General features: G+C 35.8%; 1 protein-coding gene across 3 annotated transcripts in view; it reads right to left on the bottom strand.

Moving 5' to 3' along the window:
- GLS (glutaminase) overlaps positions 1–23,581 on the bottom strand; it is an 84,138-nt gene extending 60,557 nt beyond the window's left edge. For all 3 annotated transcript variants that reach the window (XM_043577328.1, XM_043577331.1, XM_043577329.1), the window contains exons 1-5: positions 21,647–23,581; positions 6,461–6,557; positions 5,978–6,099; positions 1,431–1,560; positions 652–731 (exon numbers count right to left, since the gene is read on the bottom strand). In XM_043577328.1, the coding sequence (XP_043433263.1) occupies positions 652–731; positions 1,431–1,560; positions 5,978–6,099; positions 6,461–6,557; positions 21,647–22,041 (824 nt within the window). In that variant the 5' untranslated portion in view covers positions 22,042–23,581. The remainder of the gene's footprint in view (positions 1–651; positions 732–1,430; positions 1,561–5,977; positions 6,100–6,460; positions 6,558–21,646) is intronic.
- Positions 23,582–25,157: the final 1,576 nt, after the last annotated feature.

The following is a 25,157-nucleotide window of genomic DNA, read 5'->3' as shown; positions in this document are numbered from 1 at the left end:
CTTCACATAATTCATTGATTTTAAAACCAATCAGTCTCTTTGAAGTGCCTTCACCTCATTATCCTTTTTATAATTCTTCTATATCCTCATTTGTCAGTGGCTGTGCCTACAGTGTGAACACTTCCCAAAGATCGCTTTCATGAACTCACAAGATTCTACAAGCTTGCCAATGACTCTTGACTTGGCAAATGATAGACGGAAATAAATTATTATCATTCCATACGATCTTAACTATCATGCCACTCACATCAGGAGCATGAAGAACAAAGACAATAACAGACTGGGTAACTAATGTTAGGCTGAGAAATGGGAACACATTTTATTAGTGGTCAGTTCCTTAGTGAAGAATTTCATGTTTTGACAAGTCTGCTTTTCCTAAGGAAACTGTAATTGCAGGTACTTGAACAATACAGACTCAAATAAGAAGGCTACAACTGTGAAAAAGATGAAATGCCTCATAAAATTTAAAGACTATTTCAGTTAAGCTTTTAGAAATTAAATTAAAATCTAAACTTATTTACATTCTTGAATTTCTGTCATGTTAGGGCTAATTTCCATCATAGAAGGAAGATATTCCTTTCTCCCTCATGCTCACTGTTATGCAAAATTTAAGGCTTAAAGTTGGTTTTTATGAATTTGAAATAAACTCACCTCTGTCCATCTACTGTACACACAGATACACCCCATAAATCAGGACTGAACTTGGCTAGCTGAGGAATATAATCCGCAACCTATACAAAATATCAGAACAAAATAACAGAATACAAGCGAATAGTATTTCTTCTACCAAAAAATTTATCTCAATTTAGCCAGGCTATTTCATAGTACTCAGTGGCTTTGTGGTCTATCTTTTATAACAATATTCATAAAAACTAAAAGCAGAAGACACTTGAGGATTATAGGTGAGATTTAACTGACTTCTCTCAGTCTCCGTCATCCTGTATGTTTTTCAATGCATTCTCTCTTTCTAGAAAAGCACAGTTTAAAAAAGAAACTAAGTCTTGATTTTTTTTAAAGATAAAGAAACAGAATTTCTTTAATCAAAGTTATGATAGCAGGGTTTCATAGTATGACACAGAAAAAAATTAAAACAGTCCTTATTATTTTAGAGAATTTTTAAAACTAGACACATTTAATGTTCGAGGATATCACATGTATAGAAATTCTTAATAAAGTTACTTTTTTATTAAAGATTTACAGCCATTTCAATCATCTGAAAATGAAAAAGAATTCTTAAACTTAAGATTTCTTTGTAGCCCCAAAACAAAGTTGAACATATAAAGTATTTTAAAAGAATTTAATCCAGCAGCTTCAACTTAAATTTCTTAATTAGCAAAACAAGAAAACTCTACAACTTTAATTTCTATAACTCAAGTTGAGTGAATTTATTGAATAACTGGTTAGGAAAATATTCACATCAAAAATGTTACCTTTCCTCCAGACTGCTTTTTAGCACTTTCAAATAACTCATCAATGTGAGAGGTAAAAGACATAAAGTCAGGAATGACAAACTTTCTTCTAAAGGCTTGTGTCAACAAAACAATGTTGCTTTGAACACATCTGTGGAATGTAAGAAAAAAATTAATTGACTGGGTGCCTTTCAAATACTAGTATACTTGGTGATAACAATATTAATTAGGAAAATATTTAAACAATAGAGAAATTCATCATTTCATACAACAAACTAAAATCCATAAAAACTATACTTTCTATATTATTTCCTTTCCTTCAAGCAGTCTTTCATGCAGTTGCTTGTAAGCTGTTGAACAAGTTAAATAAATAAATTAGATTGCCTAAAAACTGTGTCAAAGATTAAAATAGCAGAGCATTCCACCAGGTTAAATATCAAGAGCATCTAAAAGACAAGTTTCTTAAGTCTACCAGAGTTGATAAGCATTCAGCATGACATCTGATTAACAAAACTTGGACTTTAATATGTCATAGTTGAGACCCTGTTTATTTAACCAGTAAGTAACTTCATAAATACATCCTTTAGTTCCTATATAACTATTAGTAGTATTTCACAAAAAAACCTAAACTTTCTGTATTTTAACATATTTTCCCTGAATTAGTTTGAAAAACCTGTATTTCTAAGCTAACAAGTGAAGATAAAATCAATCTTGTTTAGTCAGACTAGAATAAAATACTTATTCAAGTGCTTGTATAAATATTTTAAATAAAATTATATATAAACTAGTATAGTAATTAACTTTTATTATATGAATTACGAAAAAAGTTAAATTGTATAAATCTATTCGCTATAAAATATATAATACAACGTAGAATAAAACGTCTCATTGTTAAAAACTATTTAAAAAGATGGGAGAGCATGACTTAAGCCAGAAAATTAATATATTACTATAACCTTAAAGAAGAGTTTTGTAAATAGGTTACAGTCAATCATATACTGTAAGCTAATCTTCTTAAGAGACTCTAAGTAACTCAGTAAGACAAAGTCGAACCACTGACTATGGGAAGTTATTTATATAACTGGATTCCTCACAGGTAAATGATATGATACTATATTAGCAGCTTCTTTGGCAAGAAAAAAACCCAAATTGTCAATTAAAAAAAAAAAGTCTCAAGTATTATTCATCTCTTCAACCCTGAAAACATCAACACTTTAAGAAAGATGATTTCCTCACTTAGGAGGTAAGAAAACTGTCCTGCAAGTAAATAACTTGCATTAATTCTAAATAAAGAAATTTTTATGACTCAATATTTTAATTAAAATTGTTCTCAATGAATCAATTAAAATTAAAAGCTAGATTTCACTTTTTTAACTATTAATAAAAATTCAGAGAATACAGTAGCTTTGTCAATATAAAATTAAAACACTGATTTAAAGTAATATTGGTTTTCCACTGATAAAGCTGTGCCCCAATTACACCATGAAAAAATTATAGTCCTAATTTCCATTACTAACCAATAGACATAGAAATAACTGACATCCCAGAGATGACATTTACTTCAATAAATTTTGATAAAATTATTTTCTTATAGTTTCAATGTTAATCTAAAAATTAAGTGTGCTGATTTAATATTTAATGTTTTAAATAGCAATTCAATTTGTACACGAGACTTATAAGAAATATATACTAAAGAACACATATCTCAGCAGAAAAAAGTTAAGACAATTCCTGATCTTAAATCACTGTATCTGTATCAAACCTAAATCCTCATTTTTCAAGAAGTTATACATGAAGAAATATGAGGACTGCTGAACAAACTTAAATTATTAACCTACTACTAACTATTCAATTATTTAAAATCAATCAGCACTTTTAAAAGGAAGCTTTATAATTAACAAAACTGTACAGCCAGTGAAACTATCAGAAGGTACTGGTAAAGTTGTGGTGACTGACTTCACTGGTGAATTATTGTGGCCAACACTGGCAATCTTACCACTCAAAAGAGTATCTACTTCAAACTGATGAACATTAACAGGTAGCAAGTGTTTTTCTTTGGAGTTATTTTAATATGGATGTCATGAACGGAACTAGAAAATTAGAAGTCCTATATAAAATGAATTCTGAGGAGGAGGAAGGGCTCATGCTTTTCAGCAAGTCACATCTTTCTCAAGCTTTGTTCAGTCTGCTCATCTGTAAACTGGGAATAATAATCATCTTAAGTGTTTATGATTAACAACTGTAATTAACATGTTTTAGATAATACTCACAATTTCTCATTAGTAAAATAACATAATGGATGTGACTTTTTAAAGGAAATCAAATATACAAATGCAAAAGACTACCATTCATTTTCCTCCAAAATAAAAAAGACCGAAAAATTATGACCACACATAAAAATAATTCTAATATTTATATGGTTAAAAATGCATAAATAAATAATGCATTTGTTTTCAATACAATTTTCCACTTCTAGTTTTAAGGATTATTAGCATTAAAAACAACTGATTATCTAGATGGGTACAGGCAGTCTCCAACTTCAAATAGGTTATGCTCCAAACAGCATGCTTAGAACTCATTTTCCCATTAAAAAAAAAGCTGTACATAATAGTTATTTCTCAGATTATCCTCAAAGGCTAAATATATTAATCAACAATGTTTTTTAGGTGAAAAATCAACACACTGACTTCAACCAAACCTATCTACCTTTATAAATTATTTCTCTGGGAAAATGAATTCCACCGTAACATCTCCTTCCCACCTGCATGGAGATGAGATAGTTTACTTAAGGCAACACTAAACAAGAAAATTTCTTTTGAAAAAAAAAAAAAAAGAAAGAAAACCTCTCTGGACACCTTTCTAGGTGACCTGAAAAGGTTAATAGAAGTTTTGAATCACTTCATTCTAGGGATGAAAAGAGAAATCATTATGCCTTCAGACTGAGACTTTTTCCATTGCCTGCACATACACAGCACTAAGCATTTATCAAGTTGGGAACTGCCTATATTACAATCATCAACTTAAAAAAAAAAAAAGATTAGCAAAATCATTTTAAAGATTAGCATTAAAATAATGGTAATTGTTACTCTTTTATATAATTATGGGCAGAAAATTTTATGATTATGTTTCCTGGCTTCATAATCAGTAGATTTAAGTTACTTTTAATTTCATATAAACACAGCAACATGTTTATAAAGTACAAACATTTTAAACAGTACTAAAAAGGTATAAAATAGTGCTTTCACTTCAAATTCCAAAATAATTCCTCATACTTTTATCAACAGATCTCCCTACCATCTCTTTGACAACTTCATTCTCAGATATACCAAAACAATGCTTCAGAAGGCAACATAATCAAGGGTACTTTGCACAGTTTACAAACACTAAAAATAAAATAATCCTTACTCCAAGACACAGCTAATAAGAAATGATTTATTTCCTCCCCTGCACAAAGAAACATGTTTTGATAATTCAAAAAAAATTCCTAACACCAATTCCAACATGAACCTAAAATCTCTATAAGGTCAGCTGAGTTAATAGAATCAAGAACCTTGTAGTGAAAAGACAAGAATCCTAAACTGTTGGCAGTGCTTCACAGCATGCCAGGAAACTCTGAAGGAGTTTAAATACTTACACCTTCAAATGACTTAACACTCTTGGATATTTTCAGGAGATATCTAAGACAAATCATCTAGTCCCCAAAGAAAATAAAAGAAAAATAAATATACATACAAATAAACTTTCAAGGTAGATGCTGGAATTCTTTGGATCTACCTCAACCTAAGCCTATGGTCTGGAAAAAGCCAATGTGTTACAGTAGTGTTTACAGTTTTATACTGGTTTTTACCTAACTCTTAGTAGTTTAAAATACTGTTTACCTCTTTGGGATCCATTATAAACATGCTATCTTTTAAATCTTTAAGAAATCAGACAAATAGGAGGAACATATTAATGAAGAGAAACAGTAAACAAATAGGCAAAACCAGGAAAATCAAAATAAACATGCTCATTCAACCAAATCAAGGCATTAATCTCCAAAGTGTTCTTTAGTTTTTAAATATTTTAAAGGAAATGAAAATAGTCAAAAGCCTAGGTATTAATATGTCTGAAGAGAGGAGAGAAACAGACAATGGGGATATGTGAATCTAAGGAATACATGCTGTCTGAAGCCTTCTCATTTTATGTCATCTAAATCACCTTGTAGGAAAGAAACAGAGACCATATTGAAAACGCCTGCAAGGCAGGCATTATGAATTGGAGATCAATTTAAGCTGTGACAAGACAGAGTGTGCTCTATTCAAACTGAATGCAATCTCCAGATAATTGTGAACTGGAAACATCCATGCCTACACCATAGAGCAATTTCAAAGAAAGTCTACCCTTAGCCCGTGTATTACAGAACCTATGTGCACCATGTTCTTCAAACAATTGATGTTTATAAATCTCCCCCCTTATTTTTTTTAGTTACACAGGAAGCACTGGCCTTCAAAGATGCAATTTTGTTTTAAAAGAAAAATCACCATATAGCATAGCAAATCACCATTAAAGGTTTGGCAGAAATTTTTTACTTTTTAAAAAGATCTTTGTCTAGCATGACACCATCTGATGTTGTTTGAAGAGTTAATCTTAACATATCCATACACTCTTTCAACCTGGGATCAGACGTTCGCAATCCTGTAGATTTGAGTGCCTGTTTTTAAAAAAATAAGAGTTTGTAAATACATAGTGCAAATAATGTATATGCTTATTCCAACTACAAGTTTTTATTCCTGTATATAAAAACTTCTACCCAGAACCTGAATATGTATATGGGCATTTTAGGGTCACTATTACCCACTTTCTGGACAAGTTTCTCATTGTTTCTTTCATTTTCTTTCACTGATTACCTTGAAATGAGCATGATGAAAATTTGAAAACATAATAAGAGAAACAGTGTCAGTCAGAATCTACAGGTCAGATGATCTTTAAGACTACATTTCAATATTCCTGTATTATGGATTCAGTATTACTGATTTTCAAAAAGTTTAAAATAGAAGAACACAAAAACTTACTGTAATAAATTTATGAACAGGTATTTTCTCTTGTCCTTCTGCAATTGTATAGAACAGCAAATCTTCCAAGCTAGGTAACAGACCCTGTTTTATTTTACTAAAGGGGAAAAAAGAAAACAAAATTAATCCTTGTGAGAACATTCTAATGGATTTTAGGTATATCGTTATTAAATCATCATTGAAACAAACTACATCTGAGCTGATCTCATCAAGACTGTCCTGAGAAATGCTAATTTACCAAAACTCCAACCAGTATTACTGAAACCACACTGAAAAAGTAAAAAATGATTTATTAACGAATATAAATATTTTTAATCTCAGGTTTTAAAATCCTGATGACCATTTCTGGTACTACTAATGCCTACACATCTGTTATGGTGATACCTTCCTGTACAGCCTAATACAACCCCAATCCTAATTATAGAGCTCAGCCAATGTTCAGGCAAGAGTCAACACTTTATTCTGCGTTCTTTAAATATGATGACTATATTTATGTATTACTAGAATAGTTACCCTGATTGTAAAATCTGGGGGAGACAGCAATTATATACTGGACAGTATGTATACCAGTTTTTGAATCCTAGCTGTAATACTTACTAGCTGAGTCACCTTGGATAAATTAAAGAACCTTTCTATGGTTCAGTTTCCTCATCTGAGAGGAGATAATAGCATCTACCTCACCAGATTGTTGTGAGGATCAGCTGACTTGGTACATTCAATACATTTAGAATGCTGACTGGCAGAGAATAAGGACTCAGCTGATGGTAGTTGTAGTTAATATTTCTAAAGTGATCTTGGCTTACATATACAGACCAAATGCCACAAAAATCACAAAGATTGTTAGAATAAAAAATTTTTTTACCATAAAAGGACACTATAATCTTAATAAACTAGTATAAGGTGCTGTAATTAACCACACATTTAAACAAGAAAGGAATTTTTTTCCTATCCACTGAAAAGCTTTCAACTAAACAAATTATAATGAACTTATTTAATGCTTTTTTTTTTTAGCTCTGAAACCACAATAACATTTCAATATTCTGAACATCAATGACTATCATAAGTATTACAGTGATGTTATAAGACTTACAGATCTAAGGTAAACAAATCCCCTCCCCATCTATCAGTATTTTTTAAAACAGGAAGGGGAAATACATACAGTGTGTGTTTGTATGCGTGTTTGTGTGTGTGTGTGTGTGTGTGTGTGTGTGTGTGTGTGTGTGTAAAATATTCTGGAAAAGACTTTATATTTCAAGAAAGTAAGAGAAAAAATTAAAGAGAAAGAAAGGATGGAATACTCGTTCTCTTAATTTCAGAACAATTTTGGACTAGCCATAGGTTTCATGGGAAAATTGTACACATTATTTTTATAAAATAAACTCACAGAACATAGGTCTGTATAAAATTGTGTTTTTATACTGTTAAAGAGTTTTCTAGATATTCTATCTAAATATTTCCTGAATTACCCAAAGATTACTTAATAGTCCTATACGTCAGTACAACCACATGTATTTATTTCCTAATATAATTACTTTCCAATTACTAGTGGGTCCATATATTTCTATCTTAAAAGACAAAAGAATATAGAGCTGGTTCACAGAACATGAACAGCTATACTCGCACATATAAAATTTCTCCTAAAGGAAACATTAGTATTGGTATTAATATCATTTATACTTGCTTTCAAAGCTGTTACACCAACTTTTCGTTTTTAAAGTAAACCTTAAAATGTATCAATTTCATGGTGCAGCCGCTCTGGAAAGCAGTGTGGAGGTTCCTCAGAAAATTAAAAATAGACCTACCCTATGACCCAGCAATAGCACTGCTAGGAATTTATCCAAGGGATACAGGAGTACTGATGCATAGGGCCACTTGTACCCCAATGTTCATAGCACTCTCAACAATAGCCAAATTATGGAAAGAGCCTAAATGTCCATCAACTGATGAATAGATAAAGAAATTGTGGTTTATATACACAATGGAATACTACGTGGCAATGAGAAAAAATGAAATATGGCATTTTGTAGCAACGTGGATGGAACTGGAGAGTGTGATGCTAAGTGAAATAAGCCATACAGAGAAAGACAGATACCATATGGTTTCACTCTTATGTGGATCCTGAGAAACTTAACAAGAACCCATGGGGGAGGGGGAGGAAAAAAGAAAAAAAGAAAGAAAAAAAGAGGTTAGAGTGGGAGAGAGCCAAAGCATAAGAGACTGTTAAAAACTGAGAACAAACTGAGGGTTGATGGGGGGTGGGAGGGAGGGGAGGGTGGGTGATGGGTATTGAGGAGGGCACCTTTTGGGATGAGCACTGGGTGTTGTATGGAAACCAATTTGTCAATAAATTTCATATAAAAAAAAATGAATGCAAACTAGAGATGTATGCTGATTGATACATCAAAAGTGATAAAAATGGAATAAAATGATGTAACATTCCATTTGGTTAAATAAAGAAATTGGTTTTCATGAAAAAAAAATGTATCAATTTCATGCTAAAGTCTTTAAAAACTAACACATAAAGATTACCACAATTTAAAGACATATCCTGGAAAAATAAATTTATATATATATAAATAAATATATATAAATTTATATATATATAAGTTTATATATATATAAATTTATATATATATAAATTTATATATATAAATATATATATATATATATATATATATATATATATATATATAAAATGAAACAGGGTTCAAATAGTTCAAGAAGTTTCCCAAGACTGCACCAGATGGATTTAGAACCCATTTCTCTGAATCCAGAGTCCATATTTTTCACCACTACAGTATGCTGGCTCTCAAACTTACTACCTAGTTATTATTCTCATAAGGTACAATTTTTCTAGGTCTTACTCTGATCCAAAATCATTAAACAGCATTCAACAATACTGATGACTTAATATTTAAAGAAAAAGTGAGTCAGCCATCAAAACATCAGTGGAAAATAACATACCAATTATTTACATAAAATGGTTTGTCAAATAAACTTTAGATAGTGGTAGTTTGTCACTTTAAAAAACTGCAGAATAAGCTTTCTATGTATTTACCACACCAGTAAATGGTATTTGCTTTGCCTAAAAGCTAAGTAAATAGCATAAAATATACACTTCTTTACCTTATGGTACAGAGCACAAAAAAATTTAAATGACCATGTTATTGTCAGAGCTAGCAAAAAAAAGTAAATATTTACTTGCTTTTGGACAAGAGACTAATTTTTATCCATTGAGGAGAGATTTAAGTCATCTCTAAAAAATATGCTCACAGAATAAATGGGTCAAAATTGATAAAAAGAATACTACCTATCTCAGCATTTAAAATCTCAGACTCTGATCTGAGAAGGTGTTAGCTTCAACACTCTGGTGAACAAATAAATGAAAAGATTCTCTCCAACTTTCAAACAGGTAGAAATTACTCCAAAGATCTTTCTTGATATTACCCCCTTTTCTCCCCCCAAATTTAATATGGATTTGTGGCAACATGTCACAGTAATGTATTTTGCTATGAAAATTTTAAAGCTAAAAACTATATTTTAAGCATATAGTAACCAGGAGATCCTTGAAGAGTATTTAAATTTTAATGACAAAAAAACCACTAGATTGTAGGAGGCTTTCAAATCATTACAACTACTGAGAAACCCAAGTGAACCCTCCAGATTCCCTGGGGAAAAATATAAAATGGTCATGACACTCAGCAACTAAAATAGAACACATATAGAAGATTAGTAAATCCAGATAAATCCTTGTTTCATACTTTTTTATTCCTTCCATTTTCCCTCACTTCCTTTCTAATTACGGTCCTTAAGATCTTTTCACCATCATTTTGTGACTTCATTTACCCATTCCTTCCTCTATTTTACCCTCACAAAATACCTGCCTAAAACACAGAAATCATTGTTTAAGAAAACAAAAAAAATGCCATATATTTAACTGGCATCTAGGACATGTACAGCATTATGTTAGTTGTTGCTTACAGTCTAAATTGAAAAAAGAAGACGTACATAATGAGTAATTACAAGAAAGGGACAATGAGATACACTCTGAAAAATTACTTCACTATGGACTAATAAGGTAAAGCTTTTTTAGAAGACATGGAATTTGAGCTACACTTGAAAGATGGGTAGGAGTTGAAAACATGGCAACAGAAAGGGATTCCCAGCAAAGGAAACAGAATGACCAAGACAATGAAGGTAAGCATTCACTGGGTGTTTACAAGGAACAGCAAACTGCGAGAGCATAAGATATATGAATTAGGGTGGCTGTTTCTATTTATGAGCTGTTAAAATACCCAATTTTCACGGCTGAGAGAGATCTATATAAATTAAACAATAAATGAGGAGACCACCTCCTAAAAATTTACATATGGTGTTTAAATTCAGGGCCAATTTCTGCAACATCAAAAGAGGTACTTTGTTTATTGATCAACCAGTTACCCAATACCAAAGGACAATTTAAGCTCCTCCGTCTGGTATTCAGTTCTCTATACATGGCTTTGTACTATCTATTCTTATCACTTTTAATTAACTAGATTCATGAATCTGTAAATAAATCCTGCTATCTTACCTTTATTTTTTAATCCACATAAGTCTTCTGTTTATAATCCTCCTTTTCCTAATCTTTTAAGGTATCAAATCATCATTTCAATCATTATACAGGGCTTTGCCCAACCAGATTTTCTATACTCTTTTTAGCACTCCCTGGCTGTATCACTAAGTTTTGTACTTTTCTTATACAGCCTATGTAAAGATGAATAAAATAAGGATGCTGTCTAGGAGAGCCAAGACTATGGCAAGTACTAGGATATAAGTGTAAAAAATGTATTAGGAAGGGGTGCCTGGGTTAAGCATCCAACTTTGGCTCAGGTCATGATCTCACTGTTCATGGGTTCAAGCCCCACATCAGGCTCTGTGCTGACAGTTCAGAGCCTGGAGCCTGCTTCAGATTCTGTCTCTCTCTCTGTCCCTCCCCTGCTCATCCTCTGTCTCTCTCTCTCTCTCTGTCTCAAAAATAAACATTAAAAAAATTTTTTTAAAATAAAAAATAAATAAAAGTATTAGGAAGTACAAAGTAAGCATTCAACTGTGCCTTGACAGGTGGGAGAAATTAAGGAAGTATAACATAATTAGGAGCAACACTGCAAACTCTCCCTCATAGTTTAAAATCTTAGAAGTTAAAAAACTCTAGTATCAAATGAAAGGTGGAAAAGGAAAATCATCAAGTCTTTAAGAACTGCAAAATGAGAAGGAAAAAAATTGAAACGAATTATATTTGGTCTTATCTTGTTAAATAATATTTCATATTACCTGACTTCTCCAAACTATAAACCTTCAAGGCTGGCATATTACCTTAATATTTTTTTGCAGGTGTCAAGCCCATGGAACTCAAACACCTAGTATAGCATGGTAAACCTATCAGAAAGTCAGAAACTTTTTTTCCCCAACTAAGTTTAAAAAAAAAAAAGCTCCACTAACAATACAAAAGAACACGTTGATGTTTTTACTTATTTCATTTTAAAACAGTGATCTTTAAAAAAAATTGTTTTTAAATTGGTTTATCATTCTGAATTTAAAGTGAGCTGGCTGACAGTAAGTTGAGACTCACAGAGAATAGTGGTATTTATCAGAGGGGAGAGGGATTGGGAGGTGGGGGCCAAAAAGGGGGAAAGGATTAAGAAATACAAACTTCTAGTTCTAAAATAAGCTATTAGGATGTATTATATAGCATAGGGAACACCGTCAGTAATATTTATCAACACCGTATGGTGACAGGTGGTACCTAGCCTTAATGTAATCAGTTCCCAATGCATATAAATGTGGACTCCCTATGTTGTACACATGGAACCCATATAATATGGTATGCTAATTACACTTCAATAAAAATTAATTAAATAAGCATATGGGGTTGAAAGTTCAACTGATGGGGGCTGACCATATACATCATAAGTCTGACAAAGTGATGAATTCTGCTTATTCTCCAAGTCATTCTGCCCCAAGTCTAATTATTGGTGAAATTTAAAAATAAAACATTACATAGTTTAAGGCTTTACTGTTAAGAAAGGATCTCCTGCTATCTTAAAATCCTATGTGCTAAAGTAAGGTTTACAGGGAAGGACGGAGTCTCAAAGTCAAGCAACATGTCTAATGTCACACAATTCTTAAGTGGTTGTGCCAGAATTAGCCCTGGAAAACTGGTCTTTAGTTTCTATATACTTCCTGGTATACCATACCAATTGTGCTCAATTATTAGCCCTCCATTTTAGGAGGAATACCTAGAATTCGTTCAGAATAATTAAAGGTTAAGACTCCTTATATTTGAAGAATTTCTAACCAAAATGCTAATAGGGAAATTACTTATGTTAGAGAACTAAACTGTTGTTCCACCTTGTTAAATCCTATAAAAAGTGAGGATGAGATTATGTTAAATTAGGGTTGCTGTTCTAATTGGATTTTACTGAAATTTATTCAAGAACATACCAAAGTAAGAAGCACAAAAGCTAGTGGCTGAGCTATCATCAGCTGATGGCAAACTGTCCACATGTACAACTTCAGAAGTCCAGCCCAGGGGGCAGCCTGCTTGCCTTTGAGGGGAGGATGAGGACCTGGTCAGACCAAGTCCCTGATGTCCAGCTCTGTTAGTCCACCTATCCCTTTGGTCAAGTATCCTTTAATACATCAATCTAGTTGTAAAAATAGATACAGTGAATTCTGTTAACCACTTTAATACCATACTAGAGATGATGCCTTTGAAGTAACTAAAATATATAGGTTAATGAAAGGGAGACTTCAGCTACACAAAAACAAAAGAGCTCTGAAAATGGAAGGTGCTATGTTCCAAGGCAGTGAACTCTAGTCAAGGAAGTATTCACTCAGAAATGAGTAACAACTTGCAGGAGTATAACAGAAGAGAAAAAAAATCAACTAGGGAGATGGGTTTTTAAGGTCTCTTCCAATATTGTACCTAGAAAGTAATCAATTCAGTACAGTATTTTATTAATCTAATGGTAGATGAAAAGACAAAATAAATCCTAATATTTATGAACTTCAGTCATTTAGTTAGGTCAGTTAGTATATGTGGCCAAAGTTATAAAATACGTACAATGAAGTGGAATTAGATGTCTTTAAAGTCACTTTCAACTCCAATTTTCAGTTTTTGAGCTGCTAAAATAGATGGTCCTCCTAAATTCCCATACTAAAGACTATAAACTTTACTCACTCAGGACCTACATATACACAGAAGACCAATATACACACATTTTATACCTTTTAAAGTCTAACTATCTTAAGTTCTTTAAAAAAAAAAAAAGACTCAAAGAGTAGTTAATGCTACTGAACCATACCCTTAAAGATAGTTAAGATAAAAAATTTTGTTATGTATATTTTTACTGCAATTTTTTTAAAAGCTGAGGAGAACTGGGTCTAGAAGGGGAGAGTAAGAGAAAATAGCCAAAGTGGAGAAAGGAAGAACAGAACAAGATGTAGCAACAGATACAAGATACAAAAATCCACAAAGGAACAAACTCATTCAAAGTGGAACTAATCAGGGGCGCCTGGGTGGCACAGTCGGTTAAGCGTCCGACTTCAGCCAGGTCACGATCTCGCGGTCCGTGAGTTCGAGCCCCGCGTCAGGCTCTGGGCTGATGGCTCAGAGCCTGGAGCCTGTTTCCGATTCTGTGTCTCCCTCTCTCTCTGCCCCTCCCCTGTTCATGCTCTGTCTCTCTCTGTCCCAAAAATAAATAAACGTTGAAAAAAAAAAATTCAAAGTGGAACTAATCATAATATGAGGGAACACATTACACAACTAAATACAGTTTAGTACAGGGGCCACTAACAGCAAACTAGAGCAGTGCCACCTGTGTTTGTAAATAAAGTTTTATTGCAAAACAGCTGTCCCTATGCATTTACCAACCATCCATGACAGCTTTGCTAATAACAGCTAATTTGAATAGTATTAACCCAGACCAGATAGCCTGTGAAGCCAAAAATATGTACTATTTGACCCTTCAGAGAGAAAAAGGTTGCCAACACTTGCCTGCGAACATCACTATAGTAATGCTCCCTTATGGTAAAATCCGAGATGGAACAAGAAACATTAAACTCTTCATTATATTTTACTGTGGCAAAAAATATGCAACATTTTCTAAGGAGATTTACACTAAGAATAGTTTAGAAAAAGTTTGATGTTTGCAAATAGTGAATATAACTGGATAATGCTGAGAAGAGCTGTACAAATCCATGTACATTTTTTTTAACTTTTTAATGTAATGGTACTTCCTGTTATATGTACCAGAAACAGTATATTAGAATAGCAGACTAGTAGATATTTACAATTTTAAAATTAACAGATGTGGTTCCTCTAATAATGGAAGTTATAAATGCAGATGTCCCTTGAGCAACAAGCGTTTGAACCATGTGGGTACACTTACATGTGGCTTTTTCTCAATAAATACAATATAGTACTATAATATATTTTCTTTTCCTTGTGATTTTAATAACATTTTCTCTTCTCTTGCTCACTTTATTGTAAGAATATAGTCTGTAATACATATAACATACAAAATATGTATTGACTGTTTGTTATTGGTGAGGCTTCCAGTCAACAGTAGGCTATCAGTAGTTAAGTTTTGGGGAAGTAACCTAATTTTTGACTGTGAGAAGAGGCTGGCACCCCTAACATCTACATTATTCAAGGGTCAATTGTACTCATAATGAGAAATCTTAAAATTAACTCTAAAGAGGCAGAGAAAAAAATGTCCATTCTCACAAACCACAACTGCTGATATCATTTCAGTTTGTTTTCCTCAAAATACTTTTTCCAAGCATTTTTTTTTCAATGTTTTTTATTTATTTTTGGGACAGAGCGAGACAGAGCATGAATGGGGGAGGGGCGGAGAGAGAGGGAGACACAGAATCGGAAACAGGCTCCAGGCTCCGAGCCATCAGCCCAGAGCCTGACGCGGGGCTCGAACTCAGGGACCGCGAGATCGTGACCTGGCTGAAGTCGGACACTTAACCGACTGCGCCACCCAGGCGCCCCTCCAAGCATGTTTTAAAAGCTTAAGGATCACTTGAGATCATACTGCACAGAAATTTTATATTCTAACTTTTGGCCTAACATTTTCTTACATCTCCCAAAAGTGTCTGTATACATTTTAAATGACTGAATAAGAGACTCTCATATGTATGTATGTATCATAATTTACTCAACCATTCCACTAATGTTGAACACAAGCTTTTTTTTCCATTCTTCTCTAATATGTAGGGTACTGTACCAAAAGTATTAATGAATAAATCTTCCTACAACTCAAGTTTGTTAGCCTAGACTCCTAAAAATGTATGAATATATTTAAAGTTTCACACAGTTTTAAAACTGTTCTTAAAAAGCCTGTACTCTTGGGGTGCCTGGATGGCTCAGTCAGTTAGGCATCCAACTCTTTATTTTAGCTCAGGTCATGATCTCATGGTGGTGAGATCGAGCCTCACATCAAGTCTCCGTGATGAGCTGCAGAGCCTGCTTGGATTCTCTCTCTCTCTGTCTCTTAAGAACTCCCACCAAGAATCTTAAGGAAGTGCCTATGTCACTCACACCTTCATGAAGATGACCATTTAAAAATCTTTAGAGGCCTGTAGTAGAAATTAACAGGCAAAAAAACAAAATGACCCACCCACACACATATACATATATTCAAATCTTGAAATCTACCAAGTTATTGTTCATTATGCAATATTAATAGTTCCATTTTAAAGTTAGTTCCGTTTTAAAGTTAGTGTTTTCACTATAAAAGTATATTTACAAAGCAATAAGTAATAATGTTACATACAAACGAGAGAATACTCCCCAAAGGAAGCCAAGAAAACACATTATCATGCTTCTACTGTGTTGTAAGTGGCCAGAACAAGTACAGTAATTAGTTATATGCACCATGTTTCATAAGCAAAGCAATTTTATACCTGAGTAGAAAGATTCCAGGATAAAATCCTAAGTATCTCTACCTGAAAGCTATTTACCTCAGAGATATCAATAATTAGTAATTATTTTTATAAATATATCTGTTCACTCAGCTTTCTTAAGTATTCTTCCTAGCAAATGACTTAAAAGGTGAAAAGGCAGACAGGCAACTCCTTGACTTATACAGGAATTAAAGAGTGTGCTCCTTAAAGAATGCAAATCCTACAATTAAACCTTGTTTCTACAGCCATAATTTTTCTTCACTTCATAGTCACAAGGAAGAAGTATAGCTTTTTACTTATTTCAAGTAATTTTTTGAAACTCAAACCCACAAACATCTTCAACAAAGTTCTCTTCAAGGTGACATTTATTTTTTTCAGACTAAAATAGTGCCTTTCCAACCCTTGTTACTTTTCCCTACATAGCGCCTCATAAAAAAATTGAATTCAATGTGGTAGTCATTTCCTGAGTTAGTTGATTTTGAAGTAGGCAGACTTCTTTGTAAACAGTAAAGCCTGAAAAGAAGAAGCTAAAACTCAGAAACTAAAGTTCAGGATCTAATTTATGCTTTCAGTGAACTTCATCTAAAAATTATTAAGTAGCATGCAGTTCGTTAATTACAGGTCACTACAGATATAGCCATGACTAAATAGATACCCGTGGTTTAATATAAGTATCAGGCAGCAAAAAATGTTATGGTGTATGCTTCAAATGGCCACTAAACTAAAGCTCACTGGTTACTGTAACCTGAAAAAAATTTTAATGGAAGAAATCACAAATAAAATCAGAGGTGTTGAGGAATCCCTCAAATATACTTTCAATCTTGATTCTAAGTGAACTGTAAATACATTCACTTTTACACAAGGAAATGCATTAAAGAATGACAAAATTTGTCACCTATTTCATGGACATTCTTTCACTTTGAAATTATATCTGCCAAACACTGTCTCAACTTCATTATCAAGTACTGTTCTATAGACCAATTCAATGTTTGCTGCAATGCATAAGCATTTAATCTTGAGATTCAATTCTCACAGCATACAATGTAATGATTCTATGCCCCTCACTTTCCATTTAATAAATATGAACTACCATGGCACCTGGGTAGCTCAGGTCATGATCCCAGGGTCATGGGATAGAGCCCTGTGTCGGGCTCTGCGCGGAGTGTGGAGACTGCTTAAAGATTTTCTCTCTCTCCTCCTCTGCCTCCCTCCCCTGCTCGCTCTCTAAAAAATTAAAAATTAAAATATTAAAAAAAAATGACCTACCAAAAGTCATACTATCTGAAGCCAGTATAAAAATGTTTCCTTTCACTTTTAATACATTTTTAATTATGCATATTTAATCCAAAATATATTTTTAAATGCCATGACTTCACGTAGATGAGCAAACATTCAATTACTTCATCATGGGTATGCAGTTTTTGACAAATACTACCAAACCACCTTCCAAAATAGCTGAACTAATTTATACTTCCACTAGCAATGTAAGAGTTCCTATTCCCCACACCCTCCGCATCACTTGATTTAATTTAACATCTGCCAATCTGATAGGGAAAAAATGATCTCATTGTTTTAATGGAATACTGTATCCTGTATTGTCAATATTGTACCCTATATGAATTACCCTTTTACTAAAGAGCATACATGTGCTGATATTTTCCAAGCCTAGTCCTTCTCGGTTGTATCATTTTCCCTCCTAACTAAATAATAAAATGCCTAAACAAAAGGTAACAAAAATGTCCCTCATCCCAACCTGGCAACTCTTTTCAGGGACTCTTCACTATAGGATACACACAAGCTTCATAGAAATGAAGCATGGAATGCTTGATGGAGAAGAAACAGTGAGGTAAAATGTCCATGCTGGGCAAGCATTCGGCATAAAGGTTGGTCAAGAATTTTGAATGCTACAGCATGGTTTGTGATTTTGATATAATGCTCATTCCAGTCTGTATTGGTATTTTACAAAGAGAGTGGTAGTTTGAAATTAAAACTCTATAAACAATCTCAACAGACTGAAATGAGACAAAAGAATGGATATGGGGGTACAGACTTTTAATTTGGGTCATCAAATACATGGACATAAACGTGAGAAGAGTTTGGATGAGAGATGAAATATTATCATGAGAGGCAAAGTTGAGAGAAGGCACATGCTGTGGAGAAGGCAGACAAGTGGGAAAGAAGCAAAGACCTTAGCCTCAGGGTTTACTCAGTGAGCAAACCCAAAAAGTGCCAGGAAAGCAAAGAGGACAATTTAAAAAATGAAGACAGCCAAGTGGATTTTCAAAATGATAAAATGATAGCAACAAAATTAAGTAAGTGCACTACAGGGAAAACTAAGCAAAAATCATATTTTCTATAGGGTATTTAAGACAGTAGTAAAATCTTAAGTTAAACCAGGAATCTAAACCAGACTGAAGTTGGTTGAAGGAGATGGCACAGCCTAGGATGACACTGGTTCAAAGAATTTGACTATGGAAAAAAGGTAAGTAGGTAACTTGCTTATATTCCACCTCTTTCCAAAATATAATATAGTAAGGTTAATAAAATATAGTCAGACCAAGGAAAGGAGGAAAAGCAAACATGTTAGCCATGTTAATTAATAAAATTGCTATGGTTAAGTATTAAATTCTCTAAGCTTACAAGTAGGCCAAAAAGACAAACAGTACAAATCAAATAGAAGTACAATAATTTTTCAAGAGAAATTTTTTCTGGAAACTAAAAAAACAAAAAGAAATTTCTCATGTATGAGCCTAAAATTCAAAGGCTAATAATGTCCTTGTCATGTTTTACAACATGAAGATGAAGCAATTTTATTCTTATTTAATAAACACTTATATACTATTTTAACACATACCAAATTGTTGTCCTAAGCCTTTTACAAAATGTTAACTCATTTAATTTCACATGGTTATTTCTTTTAATAATCTTCCATAAAACCTGGCAGAGTTGTGAGTGCTGGCATTCCAGGTGGCTTGCTGACTGAGGGATGAACTATATTTTGGAAGCTGAGCATTAGAAAGGATAACAGGATCAACTGGAAGCTTACCTCCCAGAATGAGAGAAATGTTTATTACACAAAGGCAAAATGGAAGGAGTCAAAAGAGGAAAACTACATTTGGAAACCAGATAATTCAGGAAATATAATCTTTAAAAAGATTAAAAATGTCTTAACAATCTTGAGGCCAGTGCTCTTCAAGTGTATATATGAATTCAAGACAGCTGGGGTTCACTCTTGAAATCCTTGATTCAAAGCTCTGAGGATTATCATATATAGTACTTGGATTGCTCCTGAGCCAGTCTAGCTATTATTCCAAACTTCAGTGGCAGAAAAAGAAACTCCTTTGAACTAAGGTAAACAAGATTGTCTTATTGGCCATTCAAATTCCCAGGTCAGCTGAGCAAATGTTCTTGAAGGATTCCCTCCCTAGACTGATTTTCTTTGGTGGTTGGGGTACAGTACAGGACGTTTTTTATGTATCGTTGTCAGTAAGTATTAACCAAAATAGTGTTTTCAAAGTTACTGCTAAGAGACGATTTCTTATTTGGAAGGAAATGAAGCTAGAAAGTTCTTATGAGCTTAAATTTCCTATCTGACAAGAAGGAAAAAAAAGGACACTGGTGCCACTGAAAAGACACAAACTGGAAGACGTTTTCAATAGAAAACAATTCCCATCCCATTGCCTTCAAGGACAACTTTTAAATGCTAGCAATTGCACTTTGTAATTCTGTAACCCTGGGCTCAGGTATTTAAACTAGTTTCATTGCCTGGTAAACCAGATGATAAGGTACAAGTGAGTACCAGATGAGATTAAGCATACACATTCTAGACCCTAAAAAACATGAGAGATGGAAATTTAACAAAAGTCTAGCTTTTCAGACCTTGAAGGGATTTAAATCATCTGACTAAAGATGTTAAATGACCTACCTATATGCTCCTAAGACTTTGTGACACAAAACCATTATCACAGAATACCACAAATTTTGCCCATCATTAAAATAACATTTTTCAGTCTGGGAAAACTTAAGCTTGGAATGTTTTAGGAAGGTGCCAACTTCAATTACAGGAAACATTAAGCAGACCTGTGATTCAGTATAAAAATCACACCACACTTTCAGTTTGACTTAAGGTGATGTGAAGCTGAAGACAGTAATGTGAGTGACAGGGTGGCAAAACGGGTCACATAATGTCAGTACAATGTCAGCAAAACGGTAGAGTATAAAGAAAGCATACAGGTTATATTTTTACCCATATTCGGAAAACAAAGTTGGGGTCCATTTATATTTATACAAAATAACCAAGAAATTGCTTCCCATTTGTTAAGAAAAACCAATTTCGTTTTAAGTCAAAAGTGCTGTGTGGCATAGATGACTTAACATTCTATCAGTATTTAAATCACAAAAACTACATGACTCGGATTTTTCCTAGTGTTTTACCAGCCACATTTCACCTTGGCTATTTTGGTTATTTTAAAAAATTCGCCCATCTCATGGAAGACATTAGACAGGCCAAAGCTGGTCCCCAGTGCAAACAGGTAGTCTTGTACTGCGTGCCCCTTCTCGGCCACATGACTCTCTTCCTCCTTAATCTCCTTTCGAAAACATTATTTCCGGTGCCCCAGATGGCTCGACACCACGCCTGAAAGCCACTCCAGAAATATTAAGAATATTCTGCCACGTTAGGCTTCTAAAGAGATGGTGGCAGAGCGATCGAAGGAGGGCAGGCTTAGAGAGAAAGAAACCTGAGCCTGAAAAATGACGAGTCAGGAAGGCGCAGTGTATGCTAAACACCCGACTCCTAAATGTCACTCGGTGGAGATGTTCGTGTGGCATCACCCACGGAGAGCTGGGCAGGCGGCCAGGAGCTGCAGCCGGGAGCCGGGGAGCAGAGCACGCGGCGCGGGCCAGGCAGCCGCAGCCCCAAAAGACGGGGCCGGGGGGGGGGGGGGGGCGGAATGGCCCAGGCCGGCCGCTCCGGCCCCTCCGCGGCTCCTCCCGGGCGGCCCGCGCCAGGGGCGGGGAAGGGAAGTGGGGGCCGAGCGGAGGGGCGCCGACGGGGAAGGCGCGGGCGGGGCCGGACCTAATCACATGGCGCAGACTGCGCAGGCCGCCCGGCATCTCTTTCTTTCTCTTTCTCGAACCTCCGCTCCCATCCCGCCCCACCGCAGGCCCCTCCCGGGCCCGATTCCGGGCCCCACGCGGGGGAGGCCTCTTCCGCCTAGCGGAGACACTCACTTTTCGCCCGAGGCCACCAGCTCCTTGCCCTCACTGTTGCCGAACGCATCCGTCTCCCCGGGGCCGTCCTTGGGGCTGGGAGCCGATGGGGCCGCGGGCGGCGACGCCCCAGACTGCTGCTGCTGCTGCTGCGTGCCCCCCTTGCCCAGCTCCTGCAGGATCTCCGAAGGGGAGCTAGACAGTCCCCGCGCGAGGGGCCCCGCCGGCCGGCCGCCCCCGCCCCACCACGGGTAAAGCCGCGCGGCGGCCGCTGGGCCCGCGGCCCCCTGTCCCCCGCCTCGGGGACGCCGGCACAGTGTGACGAGGGGCTGTGCCCGCCTCAGAGCTGCGCAGGAAGCGGCAGGAGGCCGCAGGAGCAGGTCCCGCAGCATCGCCGAGCCTCGCAGTCGCATCATGCCCCCGGGTCTGTCAGCGCCCGCTAGACTAGGGAGGATGCTCGGGGCGTGGGCGGCCGCTCTCCTCTGGGAACGCAGTCTCCGGTGGGACACCGAGAGGGCAGAAGTGGATAGGAGCAGCGACGTGGGTGTGGTTTGGACTCCGGTTCCCGCAGCCTCCGCTGCTGCTCAGGAGGCTGCCCGCTGCCGCTTCACCTCACGCCGCCGAGGATTCCGCACTGAGGCTGAAGCGCAGGGGAGGGCCAGAGACATTCCGCGCTCACCCTCTCGGGGGCGGGAGGACGCCCGCGTCCTCCCTCCTTCCCCTGCTACGATTGGCTCAGATTCTCGACCTCTCTCCTGATTGGTGACTGGAGCAGTCAAATTTCTCTCCGCGCAGGGTGCGCGGAGAGCCGGGGTGGAGATTGGCAGGGGGCGGGGAAAGGAACCGAACTGACGTGTGAGGCGTGGGAGCCAGGAGGGGCTCTAGCGTAGCCCCTTCCCTCTCGCTTCGCCAACCGCGAGGCTGCCCTAGTTGGAAACTGGGGAGTCAGGGGTCTCGTCACTTACGAAGCGGATTGGCTCCTGGACTCTGGGGCCTCGAACTGTCGGGGAGACTGACCGGCAAGAGCCCCTGCAGCCGAGTGGCCGGGAGCCGGTCGGATTGGCCGGAGCTGGCGTCTGGCCGAGCCGTCGGAGCTTGGCTGGTCCAAGCTTGCAGCTGGCCCGGGCTATCCGGTGAGGACGTGAGGAGACACCTCTGAGGGCCGCGGTCCAGGAAAGGCAGCCCCAGACGAGCCTCGTCTCTCTCCCAAATGTTACATTTACTTGAAACTTTCCATAGTTGGCCACTCCCCAGATGTGAAGTGTTTTGGAAAAAATGAGCAAAATCCTTTCAGCTATGCGACTTAGCCATTTGGAAGGTTGGAGATCGGGGGAGGGCGAAGAGCGAGAGAAATTCCAGAATACGACTGCTTTCCTTTTTAAAAATTATTTTTTTAATGTACACTGGTATCTCAAAAATATTTTTGAACAGCAAGGATTCCCTTGACACTAGTTTGCTGGAAAGCATAATTGTAGATACTTTTGTATTTTAAAAGCTGCTTCATCATTTTAAAATAGAAGCATCTGAGTGCTGGTTCTCTAAATCGTTTCAGCCTAGTATCTGTTGTTTATCCTATTTGGTCTGTGGGAAAAGAGCCAAGGATCTGATAAACTCTTGAGTTTTTCTCTGAGCCTACCTATGCACTTCACGACAACAGGTTTTTAGACTGTTTCTTGAAACAATTAGATTTAAATGCATAGATCCACAAAAGTTAATGGGGATGATTTTTATGAACCAGGAAGGGTGTGCGTCAGGTGCATTAACTAGGTGCATTAGTAATCTAATGAATCTTACAATATTGCACTAGATTAATAGGAAATCTGTACCCTACAGGCTATTGTGACCTTTGGCATGTCAGAGTCTTGCTCATGTTTAAATTTTTTCTATCTGCTCTTTAACCGGAAGAACCTGGAAAAGGCTATCATGTGTAAATCGGTTAAGTATCGCCTTAAAAAAAAAAAAGTTCAGACAATTGCAAATTATTTAGAGGGCTTTTATTACTACTTAACATTACCTGTCACTAAAATTTGAAGAGTCAAAGTAATAATATACAGTATTCAGGAAAAGGAACATCAACTTTTGGAGGAGAGGTAACGAATATCAGCCCTGCCTAACCTTTCCAGTGACTTGTCAATGACATAAACCTGAATATTGTGTGACCTCTTAGATATAACTGGTTATCAGTTTTGACTGTTTCCTTTCTCTCCACTTCCGAGCTATTGACATCCAGTTCTTATTTTCCTCCTAGCTTTTCTCTTAGCTTCTCTAATTTTCCTATGAAAATTCTTTGTAAATTTCTTTCATTTTTAAAGGCTTAAATGCTTTATAGTATACTTAACAAGTATGGAAAGCAAACCTAGTAATATATTATTTTCTAGAGTTTCTGCTTCCATGCATGAGCTAGTAAAAATGGACACGTTAGTCCTAACATTTAGAAGGACTTAGAGTCTGATGCAATTTAACCCTTTCTTTGTGAAAACCATGAAAAAGTTATAGACAGCAAATTAAAAGTACTATAAACAGAATTAAAGTTTGAGTCATTCATACTTTAATTTGATTCCTTTCTTCATCATATATAATATTTTTTAATCTTCAGTAAATGTTTCTTTAATCAAATACAACTGAGCTACCATGAATTGGAGTTAATTACTATTTCCATTAGATTAATTATTTACTTGTTAAATTATATCATCATGTAAAACAAAATCTGTCCCTATAAAAACATTTTATACACATACAACAGTCCACTAAAATAACTACAAATAGATAATCTCCGATTAATAGGTGGCTGGATTGTCAGGCTACTCTTAGACTCCTCCTTGCCAGTAGATAAGTGCAGCTATCCCACAAGAGGTTGTAGTCCCATAGCCATTAAGCAGATATGAACCATCCAAAGGAAAAATTGGAATTTATGCATTTTGTTTCTGTTCTAACTAGAAGAACAATCTAACTAGAGTTCCTGTGTTCTTTTGAAGATTAAAAAAGGCTAATGTTTCAAGATTGTAATGTAACATATGTATAAGTTCCAGATTTTGCCTTTCACCAGAACCAAGAGGTTATTATTTGTTGACCTAAAGCTAAGTGGAAAATAATTCTCCTTTGCCTAATAGCTTAAAAGAATTGACTCACTATTTTGTTTGTTTGAATTTTGTTAAGAGAATAGAGTAAGATTCAGGAAACCTCTAAACAGCTTCTGCTACTACTTCCCTTTCTTCTGTTTGTTTCCTGCTTTAACTGGCCAGCTTCCTAGTCTTGCTGATAAACCCTGTCAAACATGACGTACTATTCCAAAGTTGAATTTAGATATGTATTAAAGTTATTATGGATCCCTCATGTATAAAATGGGGATAATATTAGTATCTTATCTCACAGGGTTGTGAGGATTAAATGAATATATATATATATATATATATATATATATAGCACTGAGAACAATGCCAGTAGCATTCTATAAGTGTTAGCTATAAATATTATTATTATTATTCCATAAGTGAATAAATTTTGTTGCACATGATTGTCACATTTGTTATTA

Source organism: Prionailurus bengalensis, chromosome C1 (assembly GCF_016509475.1).
Source record: "Prionailurus bengalensis isolate Pbe53 chromosome C1, Fcat_Pben_1.1_paternal_pri, whole genome shotgun sequence".
Taxonomy (NCBI): domain Eukaryota; kingdom Metazoa; phylum Chordata; class Mammalia; order Carnivora; family Felidae; genus Prionailurus; species Prionailurus bengalensis.
The sequence above is the reverse complement of the archived record's forward strand: the minus strand, read 5'-3'. Positions and strand labels throughout refer to the sequence as shown.